Genomic DNA, 25888 nt, shown 5'->3' with positions numbered 1-25888 from the left:
CCCGCGCAGGCGTTTCTGGAGAGCTACCTGTCCCCGGGCCCGACCCTGCAGTACAGCCGGGACCACTGGCTGGCCCGCCAGTGGACGCTGATCAGCGAGGCGTCGGTCACCAGCGGCCTGAAGGACGGCACCGTTTTCCTGCTCAAGTGTGTGGACTTCAACCTGGTGGTGACGGCCAAGAAGATCCCCTACATCCAGATGTCAGAGGAATACATCGACCCCAAGTCACACAAGTTTGTCCTGCGGCTACAGTCCGAAACCTCCGTGTAGAATCTTTTTTTTTTTTTTTACTCCTCACCCTGTTTCGTTGCTCTCAAACGTTTCCATTTCGGGTTTGCAGTTTTTTATTTTTACTTTTTTGGAATTTTTCTATATTATATATGAATCTATATATCACACACACGTTTGAATTTGTTGATCGTTTTTATGTTTGATTTGGACGAAAAGAAGAATTGCAGCAGGATTATTATGCTCGCAGGAGTTTGGACGCCTCGGACATGGACTCATGTGCACATACAGTATGCGTGAGTGTATGTGCGTGTGTGTGTGTGTCATTTTGTGTCACTGTCCACTCGTTCCTTTCATGTTTGTAATGCTGGAGTGAAACAAGACGGGAACATTTGAGGTTGTGTGACGTCCCCACAGAGACTCTATTTGTCTTGGCCACTCCTTCATTTCCATGGGACAAAGACAGACTGACAGACAGACAAACCACTAAGCACTCGGATGCTTTCGGACGTCAACAGATTGGGAATCAAACTGATTTTTTTTTTTTTTTTGAAAACCAAATTAAATGCATTTGATAAAAAAAAAATGAAACCAAACTTCAATCAGATTTTGCATTAGATGCACATTCATGTATGTTTGTAAATTAAAAGGCCTAAAAAGGTCGGAATATATGATCTCGAACTGCTCAAAAAGGACGTCAGACTGTTTTCCTTTCCTCATCACTACTTCGGGACATCTGCCGTCCTCTGGATAAACACTTGTTTTGACATTTGAGATGTCAAACCCTGACATGTCCGGGCCGAAGGCGTACAGTAGCACCCCTGAGTGCTAATTTTAGCTGCCAAAGTGGGACGCTTTGGGTCGTTTGGTGCACAATTCCTCTCCAGGTGCAATGGAGCAAAATCAGAAATATTTCCACTCCAGTTGGGAACAACACATGCATGCCGTGTTAAACACCGGGGGTGAACTCCGAATGAACCAGGCCATACGAGACGCACAGAGGTGGATACATGCCCAAAAACATTTGCCCTGCCTCATCAGTTCAGTGACCTTCTCAGGGCTTTCATGTCTGCCAAATCTGCCTGACATGATGGAAGGGGAAGGCAGCGAGGAGGAGAGACAGAGCCGCCATGTCAAAAATAAAAAGTACTACTGATTACCCCAGAATCCCCCTCTGTGGGTTACAGGAAAAAATCTAAATACTGTAAATTCCCAGATAAAAATCAGGTATTTAAATAATGAACATGTAAATTTCCACTGCACAAACTCCCTCAGTGCAGCAACAGTATCATGTGATCTTCACCGCCCTGCTCTCTTGTTTAACAGAGACGATGAAAGATGGTTGTTAAGCCGACACTTCCTGATGTTTTTCACATTAAAAGCCTGCCTGTAAAAAGAAGGCTGTTGATGTTAATGTGAAAATTCGGGAGGAAGTGTCGAGTTTCTCAACATTGTCTGGGGGACAAAGGCTTGTGGAAATGGTTATTCTGTTTAAAGTAGGATTTGATGTTTCAGGGCTCCGAGGGTTTGCTTGTATCACTAGAATATATAATAGATGCTAATGAATCAACAGAGTGTGTACCAACAGTGAGAGCAGCAGCAGCAGCAGGGTGGAACCTCCTTCCCAACTGGACCGTCTGGTTTTCTTTCACTGCCTTGTTTCACCTCTGTTTGTCTGAGAGACACGCTTGCAGGGAATCCCTCGAGGTTTGGCCACTTCACTGGAAAACTGAGAATGTTTTTTCTTAGCATTTCTTTCGCCTGATGAATTGGCTGTTTTTTAATTTTTTTTTTTTTTTGTAAAGCCAGAAAAAATACAGTGAAATGAAGCTAATGGCACTAAAACAACACTTTAAGATCCCATCTCATTGGACCGGTCGTAAGGGATCCAGTGAATTCACCAAAGGGAGTCACACCAAGCTCACCAATAAGTCACTCAGGAAGGAAAACATCATACTAATAATATCCTGTGTGGCGATGAGGCAGGGTTGTCCCCTACTGCCCCCTGGCTGGCAAATTTAATATTACCACTTTGTCTGCCTGAGGGCAGCAGCAACGTGTTTTCACACTAAACACAAAGATACTGTTCAGTTTTGCAAAAACATTCTTTCACTGTAAACTTGTAACTGTTAATCCATCTGGAAAGAACTAAAAAAAAAAAAAACAAAACACTTTGCTGTTTCCTGTGCAATGAACTCACAGCAAACACCTTTTTTTTTTAAAGCACCTGCCGCTGGTCGTATTTTGTACCTGCTGACAGATGAACTTTGTATGATCCCAATGTGACTGTGCCTCCTGTTTTTACACTGTATCTATTTATGTAAAACAAGCATGTGTGTACGTACGTATGTTTGTATGTATGTGTGTGTATGTGTGTGTGTGTGTTTCATTCCAGTTCACATGACCAGCCTTCCCCTCCCTCCTCTTCATCACCACCATCTGTCACGCTGTTGGCAGGTTACAGTCCTGTGTCTTGGTTTGGTTTTTGTTGGACAACTTTGCGACGATCGCGTGACGTCACAATGTAAGACACGGTTCCGTTTCACAGCATTAGCATTTGTAAAAAATTCAAAATAAATAAACATTTTTATGAAGATTTGTAAAATGTCTGTGTAAATGGTGTACATTTCAGATGGATTTAACCCGTGTATAATTTCCAGGTTTCAGGTTTTCATTAAGGATGTCTCTGCTCCTTTCAGCGTCCCCTCATCCCTGAGCAGTGTCCCCGTCCCTGCCACCACCACCAGTTGGCGTCACCGTTGGGATGATACAGGGCAGGTGATGAGTGGTGCCTGGTTTCCTTCAGACATGACGCTTGAATTGAGGCCAGACACTTCAATCTCGGTTTCATCAGACCAGAGAATCTTGTTTCTCTGAGTTCCAAGCAGCTTTCACGTGTCTTTCACTGAGGAGAGGCTTCCTCTGGCCTCTGTGCCATGCAGCCCTGATCAGTCTCCCATCTCCACACAGGAGCTCAGCCAGAGGGACCTTTGGGGTCTTGGTCACCTCTCTTACCAAGGTCTTTCTCCCCTGATGGCTCAGTTTAGTCAGGTGTCCCGCTCTAGGAAGAGACCTGGTTGTTCCAGACTTCTTCCATTTAAGAATTATGGAGGCCTCTGTGCTCAGATGTCCTTATAGCCTTCCTCAGACCTGTGCCTCGACACAGTCCTGTCTCTGAGCTCTGCAGGCAGCTCCTTTGACTTTATGGCTTGGTTTTTTCTGGATGATTATTTCATTAATTATCCTGTAATTTTCCCTGCAACCAAACTGTTGTCAGGCTTCATCACCACCGCTGGCTGTATTTAAAGTGTATGTATTTTAAAATAGTTCAGATTCAAGCATTACAGTATCTGTCATTAGTCTTCTCCCATTCCTCCAAACTTAATCCTCAGCTTCTCCATATGCACTAGTGTCTTGCCCCAACTGCAGGCCCGCTAACACTCACCTCTGTCGCTGCCCATTAAGCTCCCGGTCCTGCTGTCTGACACGCCGGAGTAAAATTTCAGCTTTTTTGGCCTTACTTTGGTGGCTTTCTGTTGTCATGGAGCTCAGCGGTAATTGGCTTGCCGTCAGCCTGTCAGAGCTGCGCAGCCGGGCCTCGTGGGTAAATGAATGTCAGTGTCAGTGTCCCTCGCTGAAAACGAACAACCTCATCCCTCGCCGAGCCCGGGGCGCGGTGCCGCCTGTCGGAACTCATCTGTCCTCGGTTTAATCCCCCTCCCGTTTCTCGCCTGATCCACGCAGGACCGGGACAAGGAGGAGAGCGACGGATAGAGAGGAAAATGAGGAGCATTTGCATCTAAATGGAATGTTTTTCTTCCTTTCATTCCTCCCTCTCTATTTGGTTGGTAATGAGTTGGTTATGTGCAGATCAAGGCTGGAGCGGAAACCTCCCCCCCCCCCCCCCCCCCACCCCCCCGGCTTCTGGTGGTTTCAGTTTTGAACAGAAATCTACACCTTAATACATCTTACTCATGTCTTTTCTTTGTTCTTTGCTGTTTTATATTGAACGTGTTAGACCCTCATGCCTCTTATACTGTCATGCCTCTCTTGGGAGTGAGGAGGTGTGTGTGTGTGTGTGTGTGTGTGTGTGTTTGAGTGTGTGTTTCAGAGAGAGAGAGATCAGTATTCACAGCCTCCCTAAAGTCAGCATTCATGTAAAACACCATCACACTTGACATTCACTGGATTACGTAACCTAAAGGTCCTGCAGAACAGCGCGACACTTGCTCCGTGGCACTGTCTGCTGCTTCAACCTCAGGAGACAGTCTGACATGTCTTCTTGCCTCAGGTCGCATTTAAATGCACACACACACATGCACACACACACTTACACAGTTTAATGTTCTCATCTTTCTGTCTGTGCCATGGATTATGTGTAAATCACACAAACCACAGCACAAACATCCTGTTTACACACTGCATCACATCCACCTCCAGGCGCATAACGATTGTTGCACGGCCCTGAATTATTAATTCACGTTCCAGTTGTACAGGTTCAACGGCGTGTAGGGCCCCGGTGGGCAGCCTTGGAGCCCGTCTCTCCTCGACTCCCTCACCCCTGACCTCCCCCAGCCTCACTGTCCAGGTCCCTAACTCCCATTAGGAGGCATAACAACGCTGAATTATTCACTGGTGTTTGAATAATTCAAGGTGAAAACGCTAATTGACAGGGGGGGAGAGAATGCGCCAATCTGCTGTCTTGAGCATCGAGTGTGGACTTTTCTTAATGAAGAGTGTGTGTTCTCACAAACAGCAGATGTCATTCACAGTAACAGATGTGTTCATGGTTGTCGTTTACTTTTATTGACTGTTTTCACCAAAGTTGCATCTACATTCAGAAAAAGTACTGTCAGTAATTTATTTTAATGCAGGTTTGTGTTAGAGTAATTCCATTTAATAAATAGAACAATTCAAGCTCTGTTCTTGAATAATTATTAGACTATTAGAACAAAAAGATAAATATACACACACCGGTAGAATTCCTCCTAATTAATCATTTATATCAACCTTAAAGCTGCTACAATCAATGTTTTTACATTACAAATTGATCAGATTTCGATGTGTAATGTGAAGGGTGTCACTCACAGTGACAAACACATCTCTTTTTGTGTCTTTCAGCTCTGTTAGTTTTGGTTTCAGAGACCACAGCTTTAATATTTTGATGTTTTAATTGAGTCTCACTGCTCTCATCAGTATGTCAGACACAGCAGCTTCCAGCACCTATACTGTGCAGTAGCACAGAAGCTCATTTAGCATCTGAGGAGGCAGATATTTTCCTCAGTAGTCAGTAGAGAGCAAACAGAGCCACAAAGAGAGTGAACCCTTCACTAGTTGGCCTCAAATACGGCTCTAATGCTAATGCTCCTTTGTGTTTCTTCTTTATAGGAGCTTTAACTTATGCGACACAGAAACTTCATGTGCTGATTTCAAGATCCCTGGTGAGTTTAGGAGAATTACTGCTCCAAGCACTGCACTAACTTTACTATTAACTGGGCCACAAATGTTCCCATGATGACTTTCATCAGTCCTGTTTTATCAGACTAACTAATTAAACCTACATTGTCTAGAATTTTGTATTTCTTCAGGGACAGATGAGATTTCTTTGCTGTTTTAAAATTTTGTTTATGAATTAGTCAACCATCTGTTTTGAATGTGTCAAGAGTTCAGTTTAGTATTTTGACCCACGTCTGAACTGCTAGGACACCAGCCTTGGACATTGGGTTTAGTCATCACCATCATTGTCATCGTCGTCTGGGTCGTGACTCTGGTCGTCGTCCTCTGTGATGTAGCTGTCAGGGTTTTCCTGATCGTCTGCAAATTCGTCGTCGTCCTCTGTGTTCACCCTCCCTGACAGGACATCCTCTATCCAGTCCTCCAGCTCCTCCGCAGTGGGCAAATCCTCGTCGTTGGACATGTCCAGCCACACGCTGTCTGCCTGGAACACAAAGAACCAAGAAGGCCAAGGTAAAGTGAGTAAAACTACTTCACTTTAATGGAGTAAGATTTTTATTCTTCTGTTTACTCTACTTACATCTGTTACATTGACGACGCCAATTTGAGGTCTAAACAGATCCAGCTTGAAAGTTTTTTCCCAGTAGGTGGTCAGCTGGAGGGACAAGACAAATTAGATTCACATAGGCTTTTCAGAGAGAGACCTGTTACTGTTGTGTGCAGATATTGTTTCTCCAAAAAAAAAAAAAGATTAAATGATGAGGCAGAACCAGAGGAAAGTCATCTGGATCAATCCAGACGATGCTGAGTTCGGGGTTGTTGGTGTTGTCTCTGGCCACATCTTTCAGGATCTCCAGGAACTCATAGCCGTCTGGGGATGAGAGAGCAGAGGAACCTGAGCTGACCTCCAGGTGCTGAAGAAAATAAGAGGGGAAATAACAGTGGAACCAAAAGGTAAAAAGCTCAGAGTTAGAGGGTACAGACCTGGATCCTCTTCCTCAGCAAACGCAACAATATGTATTCCATCCATGTCGTCTTCCTAAAAATAGAGGAGAGTTTACAGTTTGAGTTCAGTTCTGATTCATAGTACAGCCTGAGGACACTCTCCAAATCACCCTGATGTAGCTCTTCAAACAAGTTCAATGATAAATGCATTTGTTTAAAATACTTTGGGGAGCTGACTCCTCCGTCTCCTCTGGTAAGACCAAACAACTACTCACCCATATCTCAAACATATTCTCTGCCCGGAGCTTCCTCAGCGTGGCCCTGTCAAGAACAAATTCTTATAACAACAAGCCCAAATGTTTAAACTCTCTGAAACAATGTAAATCAAACCGACCTTCTGTGTTGGTTGACAAACTCGACGATGTCCATCTCGGACAGAGGTCTGCCGGGCAGGATGGCAGGCTCCTCCATAAACGGCTCATAGAAGTTCACCTCGTTCATCTTGAGGGAGAGATGTTTGGCTACCTACAACGTAAAGCACACCGGGATTTCATTACAAGTCCACACCACATATCTGTCCACTAATTCTGAAACTACAACCCCAGTGTGTTCAATTTGAAATTAGAAAAGGAAAAAACAAGATTGATGCCACTTTTATCTGTCTATTAAATAAGGCTAAAGCCAGCAGCAGCCGGTTAGCTTTGCCTTGCATAAACACTGGTAGCACCTAGGGTAACAGCTAGCCTGGTCCTCTCCAAATTCACTAATTGTGCTACGGTGATGACAGGAAGTCACTACTTCCAGTCAGGAAATAGTCAGGCACATGACCTCCCTTAACGTAACTATAACCTCTCATTTCTTTCACCTTAGTAATTTCACAAATTAAACAAATGAGATACGAGGTGTTAGCTGGTGAGCTTCACAGGTGCTGGTGGAGTTTATTGTCTTTGAAATGAGGCAGGCTAGCAGTTTCTCCTTGTTTCCAGTATTCATGCTAAGCTAAGCTAACCAGCTGCACTCCCTAGCCTCATATTTAGCATACAAAATTGAGTAAAAAAAAGCAAACAATGTGTATGTGAGAGAAATCAAAAGTGGGTCTTACAGCAACAACATATGCATGTGATTCTTAGGAGGATTAGGATTTCATTTTGAACACTGGAACTCACAGATTTATCAAACGTAGCGAAGAACTTGATGTAAGGCTGAAAACGCTCAGAGGCCTCCTGAAAAGCTTTATAGTCTGACAGAGAGAGAAAACTGATGAGAAACTCAGGAGAGAAAGAAAAGCAAAGCAGATTTAAGTGTGGACATTCATCATTCATATTCTGGTGGCATTCCTGGCTGAATCTACGGTATGTGATCAGTAAGGCAAGTGGTGAAACCCGCTGTCTTCATTCAATTTCCCATCATGATTCAACTGTCTTAGCCCCAGTAACAAAGTCTGCCTTAAAACAGTTTTATACGCTTGTAACATGCTTCTGGCTCTGCTCCCGACAAGGTCACCACCAAGGACCAACCTATCTCTGGGACAGAGATAGGCTCTGTAATGAAACTTCATGCCACTGTCATATCAGACCAGATAGCATCTTTCCGATCTCACATTTTCAGCCTTTTTTTTTTTTTTTTTTTTTTTGCGGATAGGAACTATAATTGCAGTTTGACCTATTAGACAGGGAACTAGAAGCTATTTAAAAGCTCTCGTGGGACTGAGTGAGAGTGCCACAGTCTGGAATCAGGTTTCCCTTTAGCAGCCAGTTAGGTTACACGGTGATGTAGCTCCATTAGCCTCTAGATCCCATTAGTGTCTGGGGGGCGGCTTTATGGGGGACAGCTAGAGTAGATGCATTTTCGACACATTACATACTCTGTGTCTTTGTAAATGCAAATACAAATGCATTAATTTACACATAGACACTGGTGCATGAGTTTGGTGATAAACTAACATGAGTCTTCTCCCTTAAAGTAGCCGATGAGCCGGATGTCCTCCTCCATTCTCTCAAAGGCTCGCAGCTCCATGGCATTGTTGATCATTTCCACTGGATCCTCCAACACCTGGGGAGCAGTGTAACACAGGTAGGTGGTTTTCACTTCCAACAAAGCAGCAAAACTCAAAGCAATGGTTTGACATTTTGGGAAATATGCTCATGCGTGCCTGTTAAATATGAAATACAATCAGAGGTGGATTTCCTTAGTTTAGCCTCATCTAAATGTGAGACTATTCTAGGCCAAGAAATAGCCTGGCCCTGCTCATAAAATGACACGAACAGTATTCCTGCAGAAACTTGCGTTACTGTGAATTACATCATTTACAAGTCCATTAATGAGGCTGCAGCTGTTAATTGCTTGAGGATTTCTTCCCTCCGTGGTTGATGACACGTCTAAAAAGTAGCAGAATTGGTTCTCAACTCACATCCAGCAGGAACTCCACCAGCGTGTCTGCAGAGAGCTCGCCGTCAAACTCAATGACACGGTCGTCCTTGAAAACATACAAGCTGCCCACCTCCTCCAGACCTGATTAGACAGACAGGAGTATTGTGTATGACTTCAAGAAAAGTACCTTATGTGGATAAGGAGTTTTACATGGACAGCAAAGTCAGTGTAGCTTTTATACTGTGGTAGGTTACTGTGGAATGCTGAAGACAAACCTAGTTTTTTGGCTACTTTGGCGTCTTTCTGGGAGTCCACCATCCCAAAACCGATGTCCTTGTTCTCTAGGACCTGAGCTGTGAGCTGCATGTACACACAGACAAACATAACTCAGCATCAGGCTTTGTTTTGTCAGTGCAAGAGCCAGAATTATCTTTAACCCTGTGAGACCTGAACTATGAAAGAATGGTCAGAAAATTCTAATTTTTCAAATATGAACTCTTTATTTGTCCCTTTGACAAAATGTAAAAAAAAAAAATTAAAAAAAAAAAATTCTAAGTATATTTTTTGTTTGTATCACACATGTCAAAACATTTAGAAAAGTGAGGAGTGTCTACCAGGAGTCAGTATACGAGCATAAGAGTTCATCTAAAAGGGTTAAATGCAAAGTTTATGCTTGATGGTGATGCAATGAGTCCCAGAAATGTGGGTATCATATATGATACGTACGGGCTCACAGGGTTAAATAATGAAGACAGGAGGTCAAAGCACACCTTAACTCTTGACCTGTGTCAGGCCAGAATTTTAAATGTCCGACTCAGATCTATAGTTTAGCAGCCAAATCAGTTTATCATTTAAAAATATTGCTAGTGCTGCTGATCAAGTCTTGTTACTTGCTTCCTAGGTCAAAACAAAACGCAGGGAAACTGCATTTTGTCATCTTACCTGGAATAACCTTGATCATCTTAGGCACTGGCCAAGTCTGACAATGTTTAGAAAGAAACTTAGTACACGGCTGAAAAGCAGTCAAGAATTTCAGTTAAATTAAAGTGATTTAGCGGATGTTATTTCCACAAGAACTGTTTCACCTCACAGTGTGGAGGAGGCTTTGAAACAGTGTTTAGACCACAATATGGCTGGAGTTGACCCCGTGAAGGGGTCAAACTTTAAGGTTGTGAGATGATTGACAGGATATGGAGGATGACAGTATGACTTTATTATTTTAAGTCCTGCCTATGGCTTTGTTTATTACCACCTTATCCTAAAAAAAGAGTAACTGGAATCACCATGAGTGTTACCATGGATCAGCCTGAGATCAAAACGCCCCGTACCAACACCCTCGCTGCACTATGCATTAGTTTGATGCTTCCACACCGCGTATTTGGGCTGGTGTCAACAGCTGCCGCTGTCTTCGTCAATACGTCTTTTCATTACCAGGGTGTGTGTGTGTGTGTGTGTGCCGAGAGCCCCCTGTGGAGTTTTCTTTTTAGAAGGAAGCTGTGAGTCAGGACTGCTTGCCTTTCAGCTCGCAGCTCTTTAGGAAGGAAAACAGATTTAGAAAAACCACTGAAGAGACTGAAATTTAGTCTTTGTGTTCCTGCTTTCAAACAGCATACGGAACATGACAGGAATGATAAAACCGGTGACTGAAAAGGAGAACAAGCTGAAAGAGAATAAAATGGGAATGCTGACAAATACTAGGTATGAAAAAAAATACATTTCTTTTCCTCATACTTCTCGATTCCTTCCTTGGGAAGGGATGCAAGAGTACTTATTTCTAGTTCACAGCCAGAGAGTGAGGAGTTTTAGGAACAAGCTATAATTAAACAGAATGACCTAGAAACAGTCCCTGGATACATGTGAACCACAGAGGAGGGCAAATAATGGGATTAAAATCACTGCCTGCCAATTAAGAGAGCGTGCAGGTAAAACACTGACTCTGTCTGTTAAACTGCGACAGTATGACAGCTATGAAGCCGACTTCACTGCACCTTATGGTGAAGTCTTACTCAGTGTCTCAGAGACTATCACTGACTGCACATTGACTTGTTATGGCAGGTTTGAGTCAAAGGTGGAGAGACTGCAAGTCTGTGCCACAGGGATTTGAGCTGTAGCTGACGGAGACATTTTTCTGTTATCAGGGACATTAGATACATTTTTTTACTCAGGGTCTGTTTGAACAGTGTATATGCTGAATCACTTGGTTGATAAATTAAGGAGTTGATGGAAAGAAAATGTATTGCTAACAAATACTTGTAGCTCTAGAGTATTAGACACATTTCAGCCTGGTGATGGGATTACAGATCAACCCCTGGAGATCATGACTCAGTCATTGCAATCCAGCCAATGGTTGTTAAGGCATGGTACTCAAAAACTTAAATGTCAACCTCGTGACTCTCGAGGAAAAGCTAGGGGATCTCTGGAACGTAGATTACCAAGATCACCAAATTTTGGGGGAAATAATACCTTGACTTTTTGACTTTACTCGCTTTCCATGTCACAAACATTTGCAGTGAACTCATTTTTCTGACAGAGAAAAAAATTCAGCACGGATCTTTGTGTCTCTGTTTTTTTTTTTTTGGTTGCCCTCTTCCCACTTTTCGTGACCCCCTTTCTTACCTCCAGCACCAGCTCTGTCATCTGGAACCGCTTCTGCAGACCCTTGTTGGCCGGCAGAGGTTCGTGGTAGAAGAGACACAGCAGGTCGTATCTCTTCAGAGCCTTCTTGTAGTTACGCTCGTTGATGTCCAGCACCCTGTCCTTCCCGTCAAAATTCGGGAACTCGAGACCTTCCTCGGCACTGCAGAAGAAAACCAGTGGAAGGAAGAGGCCACATAGTAAAGAAAGCCAGATTTGATGCATTGTTGTTCAGTTGTGGAGGTGTTTGTGACCCAGAATGAACTTGGCAGAGAAATCAAAGAACCTCTCAAGGCCCAGCTTTGAAATGTTATCAGACACAAGAGCTGAAATTCACCTACAGATCTGATCACTATGTCCTGTCTAATAATTTATCTCTGCTTCCCTGTCTTGCTCTCCGTTGATATCACTCCTTCTCCACCTGTCCTCTGTCTCCTCCTCTCTCCGTCACTTAGCGTTACGGCCCAAATCTCAGGAGGTTCTGTTTCCTCCTCCTTTTCTCTCCCTGTCTGAGAAGCTCATGTTATCAAGAACATTTAAAGGACAGTCACTCATGAGGCTGCCATTCATGCTCTCAAACAGAATTTAGAATGGAGAGCGGAGAAGCTTTGGGAATTTCTTCAGCCATTTAATCAGCAATATCTTTCTCCATATCAGTAATAATAATAACTACTTTTGCCATGCATTGGAAAATTGGATCTCATGCTATGAAACTAATGAATACTGAATGGACATTGGTGAATATGAGTGTAATTGTGAATAGAATTTGGGAGGAGTATCCCTTTAATACCACTTGGAACGAATCGCCTGAGCATTATGGTAGCGTCAGGAATTTTGTTGTGCGCATTACCGTAATGACCGGATTCAGCCAGAAGTAACGGATCACAGATCACTGCTTTGTTTCGCCTCAGACAAAGCTAGAGGATAGAGCGAAAAATGGAGGGCTTTTGGATGTGGAGGGTTTTAATACTGTTGCTAGTTTGTGTTTTATGTTTGGTTGATGCAGGAGGTAATACATTTTAAAACAAATACGACTCTTGGAATGATTTTAAAAAGTAAACAACGAGATTTTGCTGCATTTGTTTCGGCTGCGCTTCCGCGAGATAACTTTTACTGTTGGAGTCATTCATCACTGCTTCACAGCAGCTAGCCTACTAGCCTACGAGCGAACCCTAATAAACTGCTAGTTAACGTTTAAGTTTGTGTGAGTTGTGGTTAAAACTTTGCGCTTCCGCTAACCGAAACAATAAAATATTTCATTAAGACGGGTTTATTTATTGTGTCTGGGTGTAGTTTGACCAGTAGGTCTGCTAACTGCTAATTAGCACTAACCAATATAACGTTATTAGCTTGCTTCTAGAACTGTATCTGTTCTAAAGATAAAGTAATTTCCTTCTGTAGAGTATACTTTATTCTGCAGTGACTGGAAGTGATGGTTTTGCAGTGTGAAAAAGTTTCAATAAAAGTCCAAACTAAATAAAACTAATTTAATTTAATTTAGGAAGTTGATGCAAAGGGCATGTTAGATTGTTTTTAAAACCTAATTGAGGAAACTGAATCTTAGTCTCATTCTGTCATACATATAATTAAATGAGGTGTGGTTGGTACAATCTGAAAAATCTCTCCTGACACATTTTGCTATTATTTGTCACTGTTACAGGCAAAGAGTGGAAGAAAATTAGAGAAAATATATCCAATGCTGTTAAAGGGTACGCTCCGTGCAACCCTGCCAACTGTAGCTGCCATCTAAGGTGGGTGTGATTCCAGTGTTTCTGTGCTTTAGTACTATAGTCCAGGAATATAATCATGCTATAATGCCTTAATACATATTTTAAGAATGAGTTAATACCACAAATTTTAGATTTTGTTGTTGTAAACATACCCATCAGACAGGTAATTACTGCTGCATTATAAATTATTTTTTTAAAGACTTGGAATCATTTTTGTCCTGATTTCTGTTTCAGTGTCTTACAGCATGACTTGCAGCCCTTTAAAGGGGGAATCTCTGAGGACGTCATGGCTGCAACCATCCAGAGAGGGGTGGGCACCCACTATCAGATCATTGGTCACAAGTTGTTCAGAGAACACAACTGTATGTTCCCTGCCAGGTAAAGTTAGAAAAGTTTACATTTGTCAAAACAGACATGTATATTGTATCTACAGGGGTGTGTTTACACTGCCCTAAATGTATATGAAATTTCCTTGTTTTCAGGTGCAGCGGGGTGGAGCATTTCATCCTGGAGGTGATCGATAAGTTACCAGACCTGGAGATGGTGGTTAATGTCAGGGATTACCCTCAGGTCCCCAGCTGGATTCAGCCAACCTTGCCTGTCTTCTCTTTCAGTAAGGTCAGACCAGACAGTTCTTTAATGCTCACATACATCAATGCTTATTAAATGCAGTAACTGGTTTTGACATAAATATATTTCATTTGAGTAGACCTCAGACTACCAGGACATCATGTACCCTGCGTGGACATTTTGGGAGGGCGGGCCCGCTGTGTGGCCCATATACCCCACTGGACTGGGGAGATGGGATCTGATGAGGGAGGACCTTAAAAAGTAAGGTTTATCACTTAGAGACTTCGACAGGAGAGGAAATGGCAAACGATTATGCCAGACATATGATGAAAACTAAAACTGCGATTTCACTGTTGGTGAAATTATAAACTTAGTCAGTTTAATAGTCTGTTGAAATGAAGGAAAGAACAGATTTCATCTTCTTAAATGAGTATTTGCAGGTTTTATTTCGTGTCCTCTGATTAAAAGTGAATATCTTTTGGTTTTAGAATGTTAGTCAAACAAAATAAGCAAATTTTTAAGGTTTATTTTTATAAGTTTTATTCTATTTATAAAGTAAATATAGTAAATATCATGTGATCGAATCTGATAATGGTATGATATTGATTAAGGCACTTAATAGGAACTTGCTGTCGTGTCTTATAAAGTGTATGATTTCAGTGAACCTTATCCATGTGATATGCACTGTCAGGTCTGCAGCACAGTGGCCCTGGAAGAAGAAAGAGTCGAAAGGATTCTTCAGAGGCTCACGGTCAGTCCTGTACATTTTACTCGCCTGTGTAATTATTTCAGATTCCACAACAATCCAAATGTCGCTGCATCTGATTTTCACTGGTAACAATTGTTTACGTCACAATCCTCTTATCGCAGTTGGTGGCAAAGTGCAGACTTTATATGAGGTGACTATTTATTAGCCGTGCCAGCTAGACGTAGGGGCATTTACAGTATGTATCCCTGTACCTTTAGCAAAAAAACTAAAATGCTGTCATGCCTCAACTTCCACTTGCAAACTTTGCTTGCAGATGTTTCCCTCGCTAAATGCAACGCCAGAATTTCCATCTTGTTTATTTTCTGAGCTGATTTGCATCGTCTCTTTTCTGTTTCTTTGACAGGACCAGTCCAGAGCGAGACCCTCTGATCCTTCTGTCGAGAGAAGCTCCGGAGCTGGTGGATGCAGAGTACACAAAGAACCAGGCCTGGAAGTCTGAGAGGGTCAGTCACACTGTTTTTTTCTCAGAGGAAAACCAAATGATCTGTTTTGTTGTTTACTAATGAGGTTTGCCTTTCTGTCATAGGACACACTGGGGAGACCCCCAGCCAAAGAAATCCCATTGGTTGATCACTGCAAATACAAGTAAGCTGGAGTCCCCCGTTTGTTTTTAGGTCATAGAATAAAAGAAGATAAATTGAAATTTAAAGATGACCTGCTGCACATGCTGTAGTTTGATGTTCAGTGTGTAATTTGTGCATAATTTTGTAAAGAATCTGAGAATATGAGACTTAATATACATGCACCATGTTTTGAAAAAAAAAAACTCCCATAACTTCTTTCTCTAAAACTCTTCCAGGTATCTATTCAACTTCCGTGGTGTGGCAGCCAGCTTCCGCTTCAAACATCTCTTCCTCTGTGGTTCTCTGGTGTTCCACGTTGGGGACGAGTGGCAGGAGTATTTTTACCCTCAGCTCAAGCCCTGGGTCCACTACATCCCAGTCAAGCAGGATCTCTCTGATGTCAGGTACCTCAGCTTGTGTCACTTCTTTTTACGAATAATCCTTTGTACACTTGGATTCCTGGTCTAATTATTTCTAGTTTGATTGATTTAGTCTGATTTGCTTATGTCTTTACATGTTCTGTGTCCTCAGGCAGCTTCTGCAGTTTGTCAAAGAGAATGATGCCATTGCACAGGAGATCGCCATGAGGTATGGGATCATATTTAGTGATTGAATTTTGATGGAAACTCATGTAGCTTACAGCGTCGGACCCGTCGCCTGTTATTGTCAATGCTGCACCTGTTCCTGTAGACTCAGCATCTGTAACCTGGCAACCCACGTGAGCTCTGAGTCTGGGGAGGACGGGGCAGGGAAAGAAAGCACCCTCTAATATTTTGAACTTGGACTCCAGTACCCATTTTAAGCGCTTGCTGGCAATGTTACATAGTGCTCCTTTAAGCCCTCATGAGCAGATAAAACAGTGTCTGACTTCCTGTTTCTCTCCCTCCCTGCAGGGGTAAGGAATTCATCCTCGACCACCTGCGGATACAAGATGTTTCCTGCTACTGGGAGAGACTCCTCACTGAGTTCAGCCATCTCCTGACCTACAAACCTAAAAGAAGGAACAGCTACAACCAGATTGTCCACAGACCCAGCAAGACGGAGCTATAAGAGGCTCTGTGGGACCAGAGCAGTTGTAGTGAAGGGAAACTCTTGATAATGAATGTAATTATTCCACCACCACAACAGTTTTTTTTCTAAACAAATGTAAAGTCTATAACTTTGACCAGTTACTTTTCACATGCGTTTCTAATGAATTCAGTGTTTCATTGTAATGTGGAGTGTGATTGGTTGATTCCTACAGCCCACGTGCCCTTACAGGTGCAGTTTCATGAGTTTTCTTCAGGTGCCACTTTGATGCCAAATGTTGATTTATTTCCAAAAAAAAACTCACCAGCAAAGAAACATCCCTGTGAGGTGTGTTTCTGAACTTTTATTTTACTCATCAAAGGGGCAGGTTTTCTACGTCGAGGTCAGTTTACTCATCAAGAGGAACACTACTCAGCCTGTACAAACAGGTGTATGTTTTCTGTGTCTGAGGAGGGGGTGAAAATTCTCACGTTTAACTTGAAGAAAATGGGGGGATGTGGAGTTTGAAACGTGGCAGGGAAAGTCTAATGAAAAAACACAATCAAATTGCAGTATGGGAATTGTAGGATCCTGCATTTTTGGAGTTTGACCTTTACTAGGTAGTAAAAGTCAGGATATATTGACTATTGTTGCTGCAGTTTTGACCATCGTTGTTGTTTTTTTTTTTTTTTTATCTTTCTCCTGTGAGTCACCCAAACTTGTGGATATAAAATCTTTAGTTCCAATTTAGTATTTGAATGTCAACTTGGTAAACTATCACTACATTCAAGGACACAGGTAAAGAAGTTCAGTGCCTTGCACCTGTGGGATGATCAAAGGTGATACTTACTTAGCTGATCCTCTGTGTTCTCGATGGGAAAAGTGTCATCACTGATGCTGAATATTTTTGAACGGTAATGTTTTAGTTTCAAGTAGTTTGAATCATGTCTTTATTGACAGTGAGGTTGAACTGGGTTATGCGACATCGCCCTCTACTGGACAACTGGAGAAACTCCAAGACTGTTACCAAGCGTCATTACACCAACATATCCACACACTGTGTGATGTACTTGTTTATGCAAACAATGCGATAACGGTGTCTGTTTGTCGACGTCCTCTGACATCATCAACATTTAATTCCAAACAAAGTGCCAACAGGAAGCAGTAATGACTTTACATTTGTTTTATTTTGAAGTGTGGACTTTCGGAGAAACACTCACATTTACTGTTTTTTACCTTTAGAGAAGAATCTGCCTTTGTGTCCAGGTGACAGATGATGTGTTACTGATACAGGATTGTGCTGAATATGTTGTAGTATTTGCACAGTGCTCATGTCATTATTTACAGTCTGATGTTAACTGTGGTAAAAACTAGAATGTTGAATTGACCAAAAAGCTGTGATCATGTGCCTGATTATATGACATTCAACTTGTTGTCAGGGCTTGTCCACAGTTTTGTTTTTAGGCAAATAAACAGTGTGGTTCTTAAAAACATCCTCTCAGTGAAGTGTTCTCTGTCAGCGTCTTTGTGCTTTTTACATTTGCACTCCTGTGTGCAATCCAAATAACGCAGCGACGTTTTCGGTCCTCCACCGACAGGGGGCGCTGTTCACACACGTGACTCATGACTCTCCCTGAACGTGCCCAGGTCAGAGGTAGTGTATTGGTACGTTACGTGTGATGGCTGCCGAAGGGCGACGATGAGAAACGGTACTGTAGGTATTATCTGGAATTTCTGTGTATTAACCAGGCTTGTTCGCTTCATAAAGTAAACCGGGTTGTTGTAGAGAAGTTTCCTGCCTTACGGTAAAAACCGCTTTTCCCACCGTGATAACAGAGAACCTTGTGGTCGACAAACGCTAAGGCTACGGCAACTGGCGCTTCCATTATCGGACAGGCGTGGTAATTTACGTTTTTCTTGCAGTTTTCGGACGACTAGGGCGAGGACTGAAGTTTACATCATAGTTTCACAGATCGTGAGAGTTGTAAAGTCGAGAGAATGTAAAGTAGTTTGGTTTTTTTCCGTCAAAGAGAAAGAAAATACGGCGCTGGAAAAGCCACAACCGAGTGTCGTTAGACTGACAAGGAGAAGTGAGCAGGTGGAGGGCAGTTCCCTAACTTTGTTAGGTGGTGTATTTTATTATTCTGGTTGTTATTATTATTATTTGTTGGCTTAAACTGCGTTGAGCTCAGTTGAGTTAGAAACATGAAATTTGGGCCAGTAATTGGAAATGATGTGCAAATGCTTCCCAAGAAATATGGCCCCAGTCGGCTTGATGGTGGCACCGCGAGCCCACCTGAAGCCAGTTGTATACTCAGAAACACACCTGGAACATAAAGGCCGTGATTATGGATGAGATGCACATCCATAATCCATAAGTTCTTTTATAAATGAGCAGGATAGGGAGAAAAACATGGCCGCCGTCAGCCAAGGTGTCTGTGCAAGGGGCCGGGTTTATTGACATTCTGGGTACAAGTCATGGTTTTTCAACCACAAACTTGTCTTCAAACTGTGAAACACGTTCACAAAAGCATTCTCAGCCCAAGTCACAGGGGGGCGCTATAAATCCCCCAACACAACCCTCAATGCATTGTATTCTCAATGGAATTACACAAAAACACATATGAAGCTATTAGCAGCAAGTGTTGGTGTCTGAAGTGGACAAAAGGCCCAAACAGAATTAGCCTTAAACATGTTTATATTATGAATCAAAAGTTTTATATTACATTCTTGGAAGCCCCCCCCCCCCCCCCCCCCCCTCCCTCCACATTGTGAAACAACAAATGAAGACACACTGGGTGTGTTTAAATAAACCTAGATGACATGGAATATAAAGCCCACTAAAAGCATGTTGTTTAAGCATTCAGCATAACCATAGTGCTCTTATCTCTGATCTTGTGCTCTTATAGGAGATGATTGTGCGTAGAGTCTTATATTTATGCATTTCTCAGGTCTCAGAGTCAGATTTGTAGAGATAAAGTCACCTTTTTTCTTTACCTCTCACCCTGGGCCATCCAACAGAGGACCTGAGGGTCCCAGTGGTGCATTGATAGCTTGATGATGCATTTTGAAGTAAAGAAAGTATTCCCAAGAGAATGTGCTTGTGTGCCCAGTGTGTTTCGATAGGACTGCACCATTTAACAGCTGCTGAGTCTGACAGCCTGTGTAGCCCTGCCAGGATTTCATTTGCCTTAAGGCTATTTGTTTTGAGGATGGAGCGTAAGTCAAGGAAGCGAGCGCAGCATCTCAACCCGTGTCCATGTGTTACCGTCTCTCTGCTGCAGTCTAACGCCAGCTGAAGCGTGATGCGTCCAGAGCAACCCAGATCGAGCTTCGCCCCGCAGAGACGGCAGGCGGATTCAGCCCCCTGGGGCGTTCTGAACACCGGCCTACTGCAGGGGCTCATCCACAGCGCCAGGCCTCCTTCCTTCTGCTTCCTGCTCCCCAGGGTCCACGCAGCTGATGAGGCTGCTGCCCAGCGTGCACAGATGCCCTCTTCCCCCACATCCTCCTCCGCCGGTCCCGCACCCAACTCCTCTCCAAGCACCGTGCCAAGCGGCGTGGGCAAGCCAGAATTCCCAGACACAGGATGGGACCGCATTAAGGACCTCTTTGACAGAGAGTTAGTGGTTGTTTCTTTTTTAATTCCTTTTTTTTTTCAACACACCGTTTTCTTTATCCACTGGGTTGTTTGGTATTGTGTTGTTGCGGATGTAAACAACGTGATGTCAGAGAATCTAGAATTGAAACAAGTACTTGATTAATCAGTTAATTAATCAACATAAGTAATTGGCAACTATTCTAACAAGTGATTAATGGCTTTTTGCAAAAATGCCAAACATTGTAGTTACCAGCTTTTCATTTGTGCTCTGCTGTTCTTCTGAACTTATGTGCCAGTGAACTCTGTCTTTGCTTATGTTGAATTTCCAACTTTTTATTGACCAAATCATCAGTTGCGTAATCATAAAAATTACCAGTAAATTAATGGATAAAGAAAACCGATCTTAGCAGCAGCCTGCGTCCGATCCTTCAGGGATCTGAAGTGCTGGTAGTAAATGAGACTTTGGGTACATCAAAATGTCAGAGAAGTGTCAGATTCTACTTTGGGAATTGCAGGACGTTGTTAAGTTCACTGTAGTAAATTAAAAATGCTGAGTAAAGTACAAGGGGTAACCGTGAAAGTACAATTCACAGAAAAAATGATTGAAGTGAGTTAGAATCAGTGAACTTCACTGGCTTGTTTTTCAAACGAAACATGCCCTGTCATTCTTGTGTGGCTGCAGCGTGACGCAGAGGTACCCGGAGGAGCTGACCAACATCATAAAGAGCGGTATGGCGGCCGCACTCGCGGGTTTGATCTACGGAGGCCTGCCAGCCGCACGCCACGCCAGGCAGAGGTACATCCAGCTCAATCAGGCGGAAATCTACACGAGTCGTGTGGATGCAGTGGTAAATGAAATCTGTATTCTCTCTGTGTGTCTGCACGTCAGTATTAATTATCTGAAAACCAGGAGAGCATGTAGGAAAGTTTTAAAACAAATTTTAGTTTTAAGTCGAAGGGTAAAGTAGCGTAGAAATCCATCGCTCCAGAGTGGTCTGAAAAGTGACACTAACCCTGATACTTGGTGCTTTTGTCCCGGCAGAAAATATAGATGATGTTACAGTGTTGTTAGAATAAGCTGCAGTATTCTAAGGGTGGACGGTGTGTCTTTTCTGTTTGACGCAGCGCTCAGCACATAATGCAGCTATCCGGGGTTTTGTGAGATATGGATGGAGGTGGAGCTGGAGAGTGGCTGCTTTTGTCACCCTGTTCAAGTAAGTAAAAAAGTATGAAGACAAGTTGGACTTAATTCAATTTGATGCAAGTCCAACTGAGTTATTATGAACCAGCTCAGACTGGTTCAAAGTGAAGGGTTGTGACAAAGTTATGTGTTAGTTCATCTGATGGGAGCACTTTTCATTCTGTGGCAGCCACTTAGTGTTTAGTATATTTTAGATGTGACGTCCATTTAAAAATAATGTATTTTAGATAACGTCTGTATCATTGATTTGATTATTTTTCATGTGTGATGGTTTCAGTCAGTCTGTCTTTCCCTCATCGGTCAGCTCTCTCCCTCTGCCTCTGCAGTTCGGTCAGCACGGGCCTGTCTGTGTACCGGGACCAGTATACCCTCAGCCATTACGTCGCAGCCGGAGGTGAGTCACACGGGGCCTGATGACACCCTTTCTTTTTCTCTCTTTCATTCTTTCTTTATGTATCCAGGAAACATTAACAGAGCTGTGTCACAACAACACCTGCACATCTCCATGTTTCCATCTGGGACCTGTCCCATACAAACCCAGCGTTTTCACTGAGCTGCTCCACAGTTCAGTCCTGTTTCTGTTGTGTGTTGTTTGCCTGTGGTTTGACTGTATGTAGGATTTGTATCATATTTTGATGATACTATAACTTACAGCTATACAGTAATAATATAAAACATGACCCGGTGACTGCAGAAATTCACAGTCCAGTAAACGTAATGTCATATTTTTTGGATGTTGTGTGTTTAATTTTGACCTGATGACAAACTGTTTAAAGACAGTACACATGCCAGGACACTGAGTTATGAATGATGCTAATGAAACCTTATGTGTGTGTGATCAGCTGTCACCGGAGGCCTTTTCAGGCTGAACCTGGGCCTTCGAGGGCTGGTGGCGGGGACCGTCATCGGAGCAGCGATGGGGTAAGGTCGGCTCCCGCCTCGGCGAGCATCCTTTCACATTCTCACAGTCCAAGTCATAGAGTGACTGATCTGTAAAGAAGAATTTCAGTCCTCGTTAAATTATATTGTCAGGAGCTGCGATGGAATTGTTTTTTACCAGACATGCACACACGCGCTCGTGCATATCTGTGTTTGTGCCCGTGAGCTGGAGAGCAGCGAGTGCTCTGGCAGCCAGCTGCACCCCTCCCAGCGACCCTCTGTCGCCCAGCTGAACCCCCAACCCTCACCTCCAACTCTGTTGACGGTGCCAGAGGGACTCATGTGCACCACAGAGGGCCATGTTTTGGGTACTAGAGCAAGGAGTCAGGCCAAGGCAGCAGCTGGCCCTCTCCATTTATACCATCTCTGTTATTCCAGCCTCTCATCTCCATCTCCCACGGTCTGATCTGGACTCGTGCTTCTCTCTGTCTCATTTCTCCTGTCTCTGCTCAACACTCTCTTCTCCCCGTCCCGCTTTTCACTCGTTTCTCTGGCCACTTTGAGCCGACTGCACAGAGCCAGGAGCAGATTAGAGTGCGGTTGTATAATGGAGATTGAGCGCGAGGCGTTTGACGGCGTAACAGACCGGAGGGGCCGGTTTTGATCGGCTCTGCGATCGTGGGCTCCACATCAGCTCGGCCCCAGTCTGTTCTCCCATCGGCCGTAATGCTGCCATCTTCTCCTCCTCTTCCTCCTCCTCCTCCTTCTCTCCCTTTCACTGTCTGCCTCAGTGACCAGCCACCTGGAGCGTTTGATGTGTGCAAACAGCCCCAGCCCCGGCTACGCCAGGTGCAGTCGGGGTAGAAGGGGGAGGGGGGCAGGCGAAGTGAAAGCAGGCTGCTAATCGGAAAGCACATCACGCTCCAGATGTCAGCTCCTTGTCCTGGCACGTGGAGGAGGTGTGACTGGAAGGTGGAGCAGGAAAGGGGGAGCTGCAGAGGAGGAAGTGACTTTGTTAGAGACAGCTGAGAGGGAATGGGACACCAACTTGTTACAGTTGTGTAAGTGACTGACAGGCTTGGGGAGGTTTATGCAACTGAAGTAGGTGCTGTAACACAACTTGGATGTGGTTTGTTCCAAAACAGATTATGTAAGAGCAGGAAGTGTTTTAGGAATGTGGGACAAACCCAGTGACCCCAGTGTTATGTGTAATGTGGCCAGTAAGTGGTCAACTGCAAAGGTTTCATATGATACTTTATATTTTCTACAGAATATACAGTCTCTGATGTTTTTATGTGTAGTATGAAATGTAAAAACACTGTGTTCAGATGTAAATATATAATCTGTCAAGCAATTTAAAATATTCTAAACACATGCTTATAATAATTATACCAAATTAATTCTGCTCAGGCTTCCCACGGGCGCTTTGATCATCAGCATGCAGTCTGTAGCCGGAGAAGGTGTCCGAGAGAGGAGGAGGAGAGAGCGCAGGGAGCTGTATGAGCTGAGACTGGCAGAATGGTGAGTTCAGTGAGAAGATTTTAATCATGCGATCATGCACCGAGCGTTAAAGAAACACAGCGTTGTTACATTAACACATTGCTCTGTTTCTGTAAAATCATAAGGACGGCCCGTTTGCAGTTGACGGATGAGCTGATTGGAGATCTGAATGTCAGCTGCGAGGCAGAGGAAACTCATAAGGACATGCAGAGGATCCAGGAGCTGCTCAGGTTACCACAGAATGAGGATGCAGCTCAGGACTCAAGCAGCCAATGACAGTAGCTGTCTGCTGGACATTGAGGTGGGACTTTACACACCCGAGGATAAACAAGTCACTGGTTTGCCTGGACTCTGTCACACATGTTCTGTCTAACTGAATGAAAACTTGATGTCTGAAATAAAAGGGGAAAAAAAACTACTACAAAGGAGCCATAGAGTAACTCAGGAGATGGTTGTGCAGGTCAGCTATTGGGCAGTTGCAATAGGTGTGTGTGTGTGTGTGTGAGTGAGTGTGAGTGTGAGTGAGAGAGGGTGGGGAGAGCAGCTGTGTTCACACATTCACTGCAACCTTGAACTTTTCTAGACATTACCCAGAGGAGCTTTACGTGTGGACGCAATTGTCCTAATGAGTTGAACCGGACATTAAATGGACTTTACTCTGCCAGTACAGAGTCCACATAATGTCCGGTTGACACCTGATGCATTGAAGATGACACGTCTTTAAGGTACCATTTCATATCGGCCTCTTCCCACAGAAGACAAACTGTCATTTGGATGGTCAAAGCTTTAATCGGACTCTGGATCTCGTATCAATATTGGTCAAATGTTTTTTCTCTTTGATTAACAGCATAAAACAACTGATGCGATTCGAAGTCTGAATCTGAAAGTGCAGCGTTGCCATTGTGACACAACCTAATAAAACATCCTCAATTGAAAGAAACAGACTGTATCCTACATTAATTCACTGTCATCTTTAAACAATGGTGTTTCACTGTACGCTCATGTTGTGTGCTCTCTAGCGTTGCCCCCATGTGGGTAAACGCTGAACAAACTGCTCTCCCTGTGAAAGCCATGTTTTTACAACATGGTTTTCACCAACTGTCAAACTGTCAAACAGCGATGGCTCATCACTCACGCCGGCCTGCCAAGACATGTCCTCAGCTGTCTTCACGTGGTTAGTGACTGGAATGGAAACTGACGTTTATTTATATTCAGCGCACCTCAGCTTGTGACACCAAAGCAACAAATAATCCACGTCCATGTGAGAAAAATGGCTTTTTCTTTTCCCCGTGTCTGTTATGTGCAGTGTGCTTTTGACTTTGCCTCTTGGGCTTTTCAGCAACTAGGTCAAACATAGCCTCGGCCCCTGGTGTAAACAAGATGTGACACAGCAACAGCTGCGGCCTAGGATACGGCAGCGACCTCTGACGTGCAGACGGACGGCCAATAGAGACGGACCGAGGAGACGCGACCGTCCAGAGCGCATCTCCTTCAGTGGCGAGAGGTGAACTGTCAGGTAAAGTTTCTCATGAGAGATTAGTATCAAACTGCCCCTGAATGATGTTTTCAGTTTGTGAACTGTTAGGTGAGCTGTAACAGCTGTTGTGTTTGGTTGTGTCTCAGCATCTGTGAGTAATTTTCTGTCTCAATAACAGTAGAAAAAAAATAAGATCAAATTCAAATAAATAAAAGGAGAAATTAAAAAAAGGGGGAGGAGCCACCGCATTTGAACAGGGATAAGTAGAAGTATGGGATCATGTCCCTGAATGCATTTAAAACGAGATGGTGAAGGATGACTGCTGTCAGAGCAGGAGGGTAGAATAATGGACTCCCTCTGCCCTCTGCTGGTGGCTTTGGGCAACTGCAGATCTACACAAAAGAAAAGTCAGTCCCAGTACATGATACAACATGATTTACGTGTGTGGCTTTTTAAGTGAGGCATAAAAGCATTTTCAGTAACATACTGGTGTTACCAAATACAAACTGGTTTTGCAGCAGAGTTTGTTTAATTATACCTGACACATACAGGCATTATAGCTGTTTGTGTTCAAACACTCTGTAACATGCTGCACTGTGTCCTTGACCATGTGTGTGTTATTGTGAGTTTTTCTGCAAGAGGAAACAGCAGTGTCTTTAACCAGAGATGTCCTTGGGGTAAGAGGACTTTGGACTCCCCAGGTCCTTGCAATTACTGGGTGATTTTTCAAAGTGCTGCACAATCATGCGGAAGGTTCAGTGACAGCATGTTCGTGTTAGTCCAGTAAGAGTTAAAGCTTCTAGTTGGGCCTTTGACGAATGGAGTTATTTGCAGATGCGATTACAGAGGCAGCGTGTTGTGTTTAGTGGTGTGGTCCTTCCAGGATGATGGTTTATTTGTGTTTTGTGTGCTTCTCCAGAGTTAATCCAGTTTATTAAAGCCTTTATTATTATTGTGTA

At 43.4% G+C, this 25888-nt stretch overlaps 4 protein-coding genes across 8 annotated transcripts in view; 3 read left to right on the top strand and 1 right to left on the bottom strand.

The window, feature by feature from the left end:
• LOC121177995 (vang-like protein 1) overlaps nt 1-2446 on the top strand; it is a 42071-nt gene extending 39625 nt beyond the window's left edge. For all 3 annotated transcript variants that reach the window (XM_041032462.1, XM_041032460.1, XM_041032461.1), the window contains exon 9: nt 10-2446. In XM_041032462.1, the coding sequence (XP_040888396.1) occupies nt 10-270 (261 nt within the window). In that variant the 3' untranslated portion in view covers nt 271-2446. The remainder of the gene's footprint in view (nt 1-9) is intronic.
• Nucleotides 2447-5953: 3507 nt separating this feature from the next.
• On the bottom strand, nt 5954-11856 carry LOC121177998 (calsequestrin-2-like). The gene is made up of 11 exons (XM_041032464.1): nt 11614-11856; nt 9273-9357; nt 9038-9138; nt 8571-8679; nt 7794-7867; nt 7022-7152; nt 6903-6948; nt 6667-6721; nt 6453-6553; nt 6263-6337; nt 5954-6166 (listed from the first exon to the last, which is right to left on the bottom strand). Exons 1-11 carry the CDS (start codon nt 11854-11856, stop codon nt 5954-5956), a joined length of 1233 nt encoding a protein of 410 aa, XP_040888398.1.
• Nucleotides 11857-12406: 550 nt separating this feature from the next.
• poglut1 (protein O-glucosyltransferase 1) lies at nt 12407-16477 on the top strand. Its single transcript, XM_041032463.1, has 11 exons — nt 12407-12640; nt 13292-13382; nt 13596-13739; nt 13844-13979; nt 14071-14192; nt 14623-14682; nt 15044-15143; nt 15227-15285; nt 15500-15667; nt 15795-15851; nt 16157-16477. Exons 1-11 carry the CDS (start codon nt 12568-12570, stop codon nt 16311-16313), a joined length of 1167 nt encoding a protein of 388 aa, XP_040888397.1. The 5' UTR covers nt 12407-12567; the 3' UTR covers nt 16314-16477.
• A 1457-nt stretch (nt 16478-17934) lies between these two features.
• On the top strand, nt 17935-23944 carry LOC121177999 (complex I assembly factor TIMMDC1, mitochondrial-like). 3 transcript variants are annotated; one of them, XM_041032465.1, is made up of 8 exons: nt 17935-17980; nt 19556-19893; nt 20555-20720; nt 20998-21086; nt 21400-21467; nt 21916-21994; nt 23363-23473; nt 23578-23944. In XM_041032465.1, exons 2-8 carry the CDS (start codon nt 19577-19579, stop codon nt 23726-23728), a joined length of 981 nt encoding a protein of 326 aa, XP_040888399.1. In that variant the 5' UTR covers nt 17935-17980; nt 19556-19576; the 3' UTR covers nt 23729-23944. The 3 variants fall into 3 exon arrangements, with proteins under 3 accessions (XP_040888399.1, XP_040888401.1, XP_040888400.1); XM_041032466.1 differs by lacking the exon at nt 17935-17980 and having other exon boundaries at nt 23578-23682; nt 23719-23944; XM_041032467.1 differs by lacking the exons at nt 23363-23473; nt 23578-23944 and adding an exon at nt 22517-22631 and having other exon boundaries at nt 17944-17989.
• The last annotated feature ends 1944 nt before the right edge of the window (nt 23945-25888 follow it).

This window comes from Toxotes jaculatrix, chromosome 24 (assembly GCF_017976425.1).
Source record: "Toxotes jaculatrix isolate fToxJac2 chromosome 24, fToxJac2.pri, whole genome shotgun sequence".
In the NCBI taxonomy this organism is placed as follows: Eukaryota; Metazoa; Chordata; class Actinopteri; family Toxotidae; genus Toxotes; species Toxotes jaculatrix.
The sequence above is the reverse complement of the archived record's forward strand: the minus strand, read 5'-3'. Positions and strand labels throughout refer to the sequence as shown.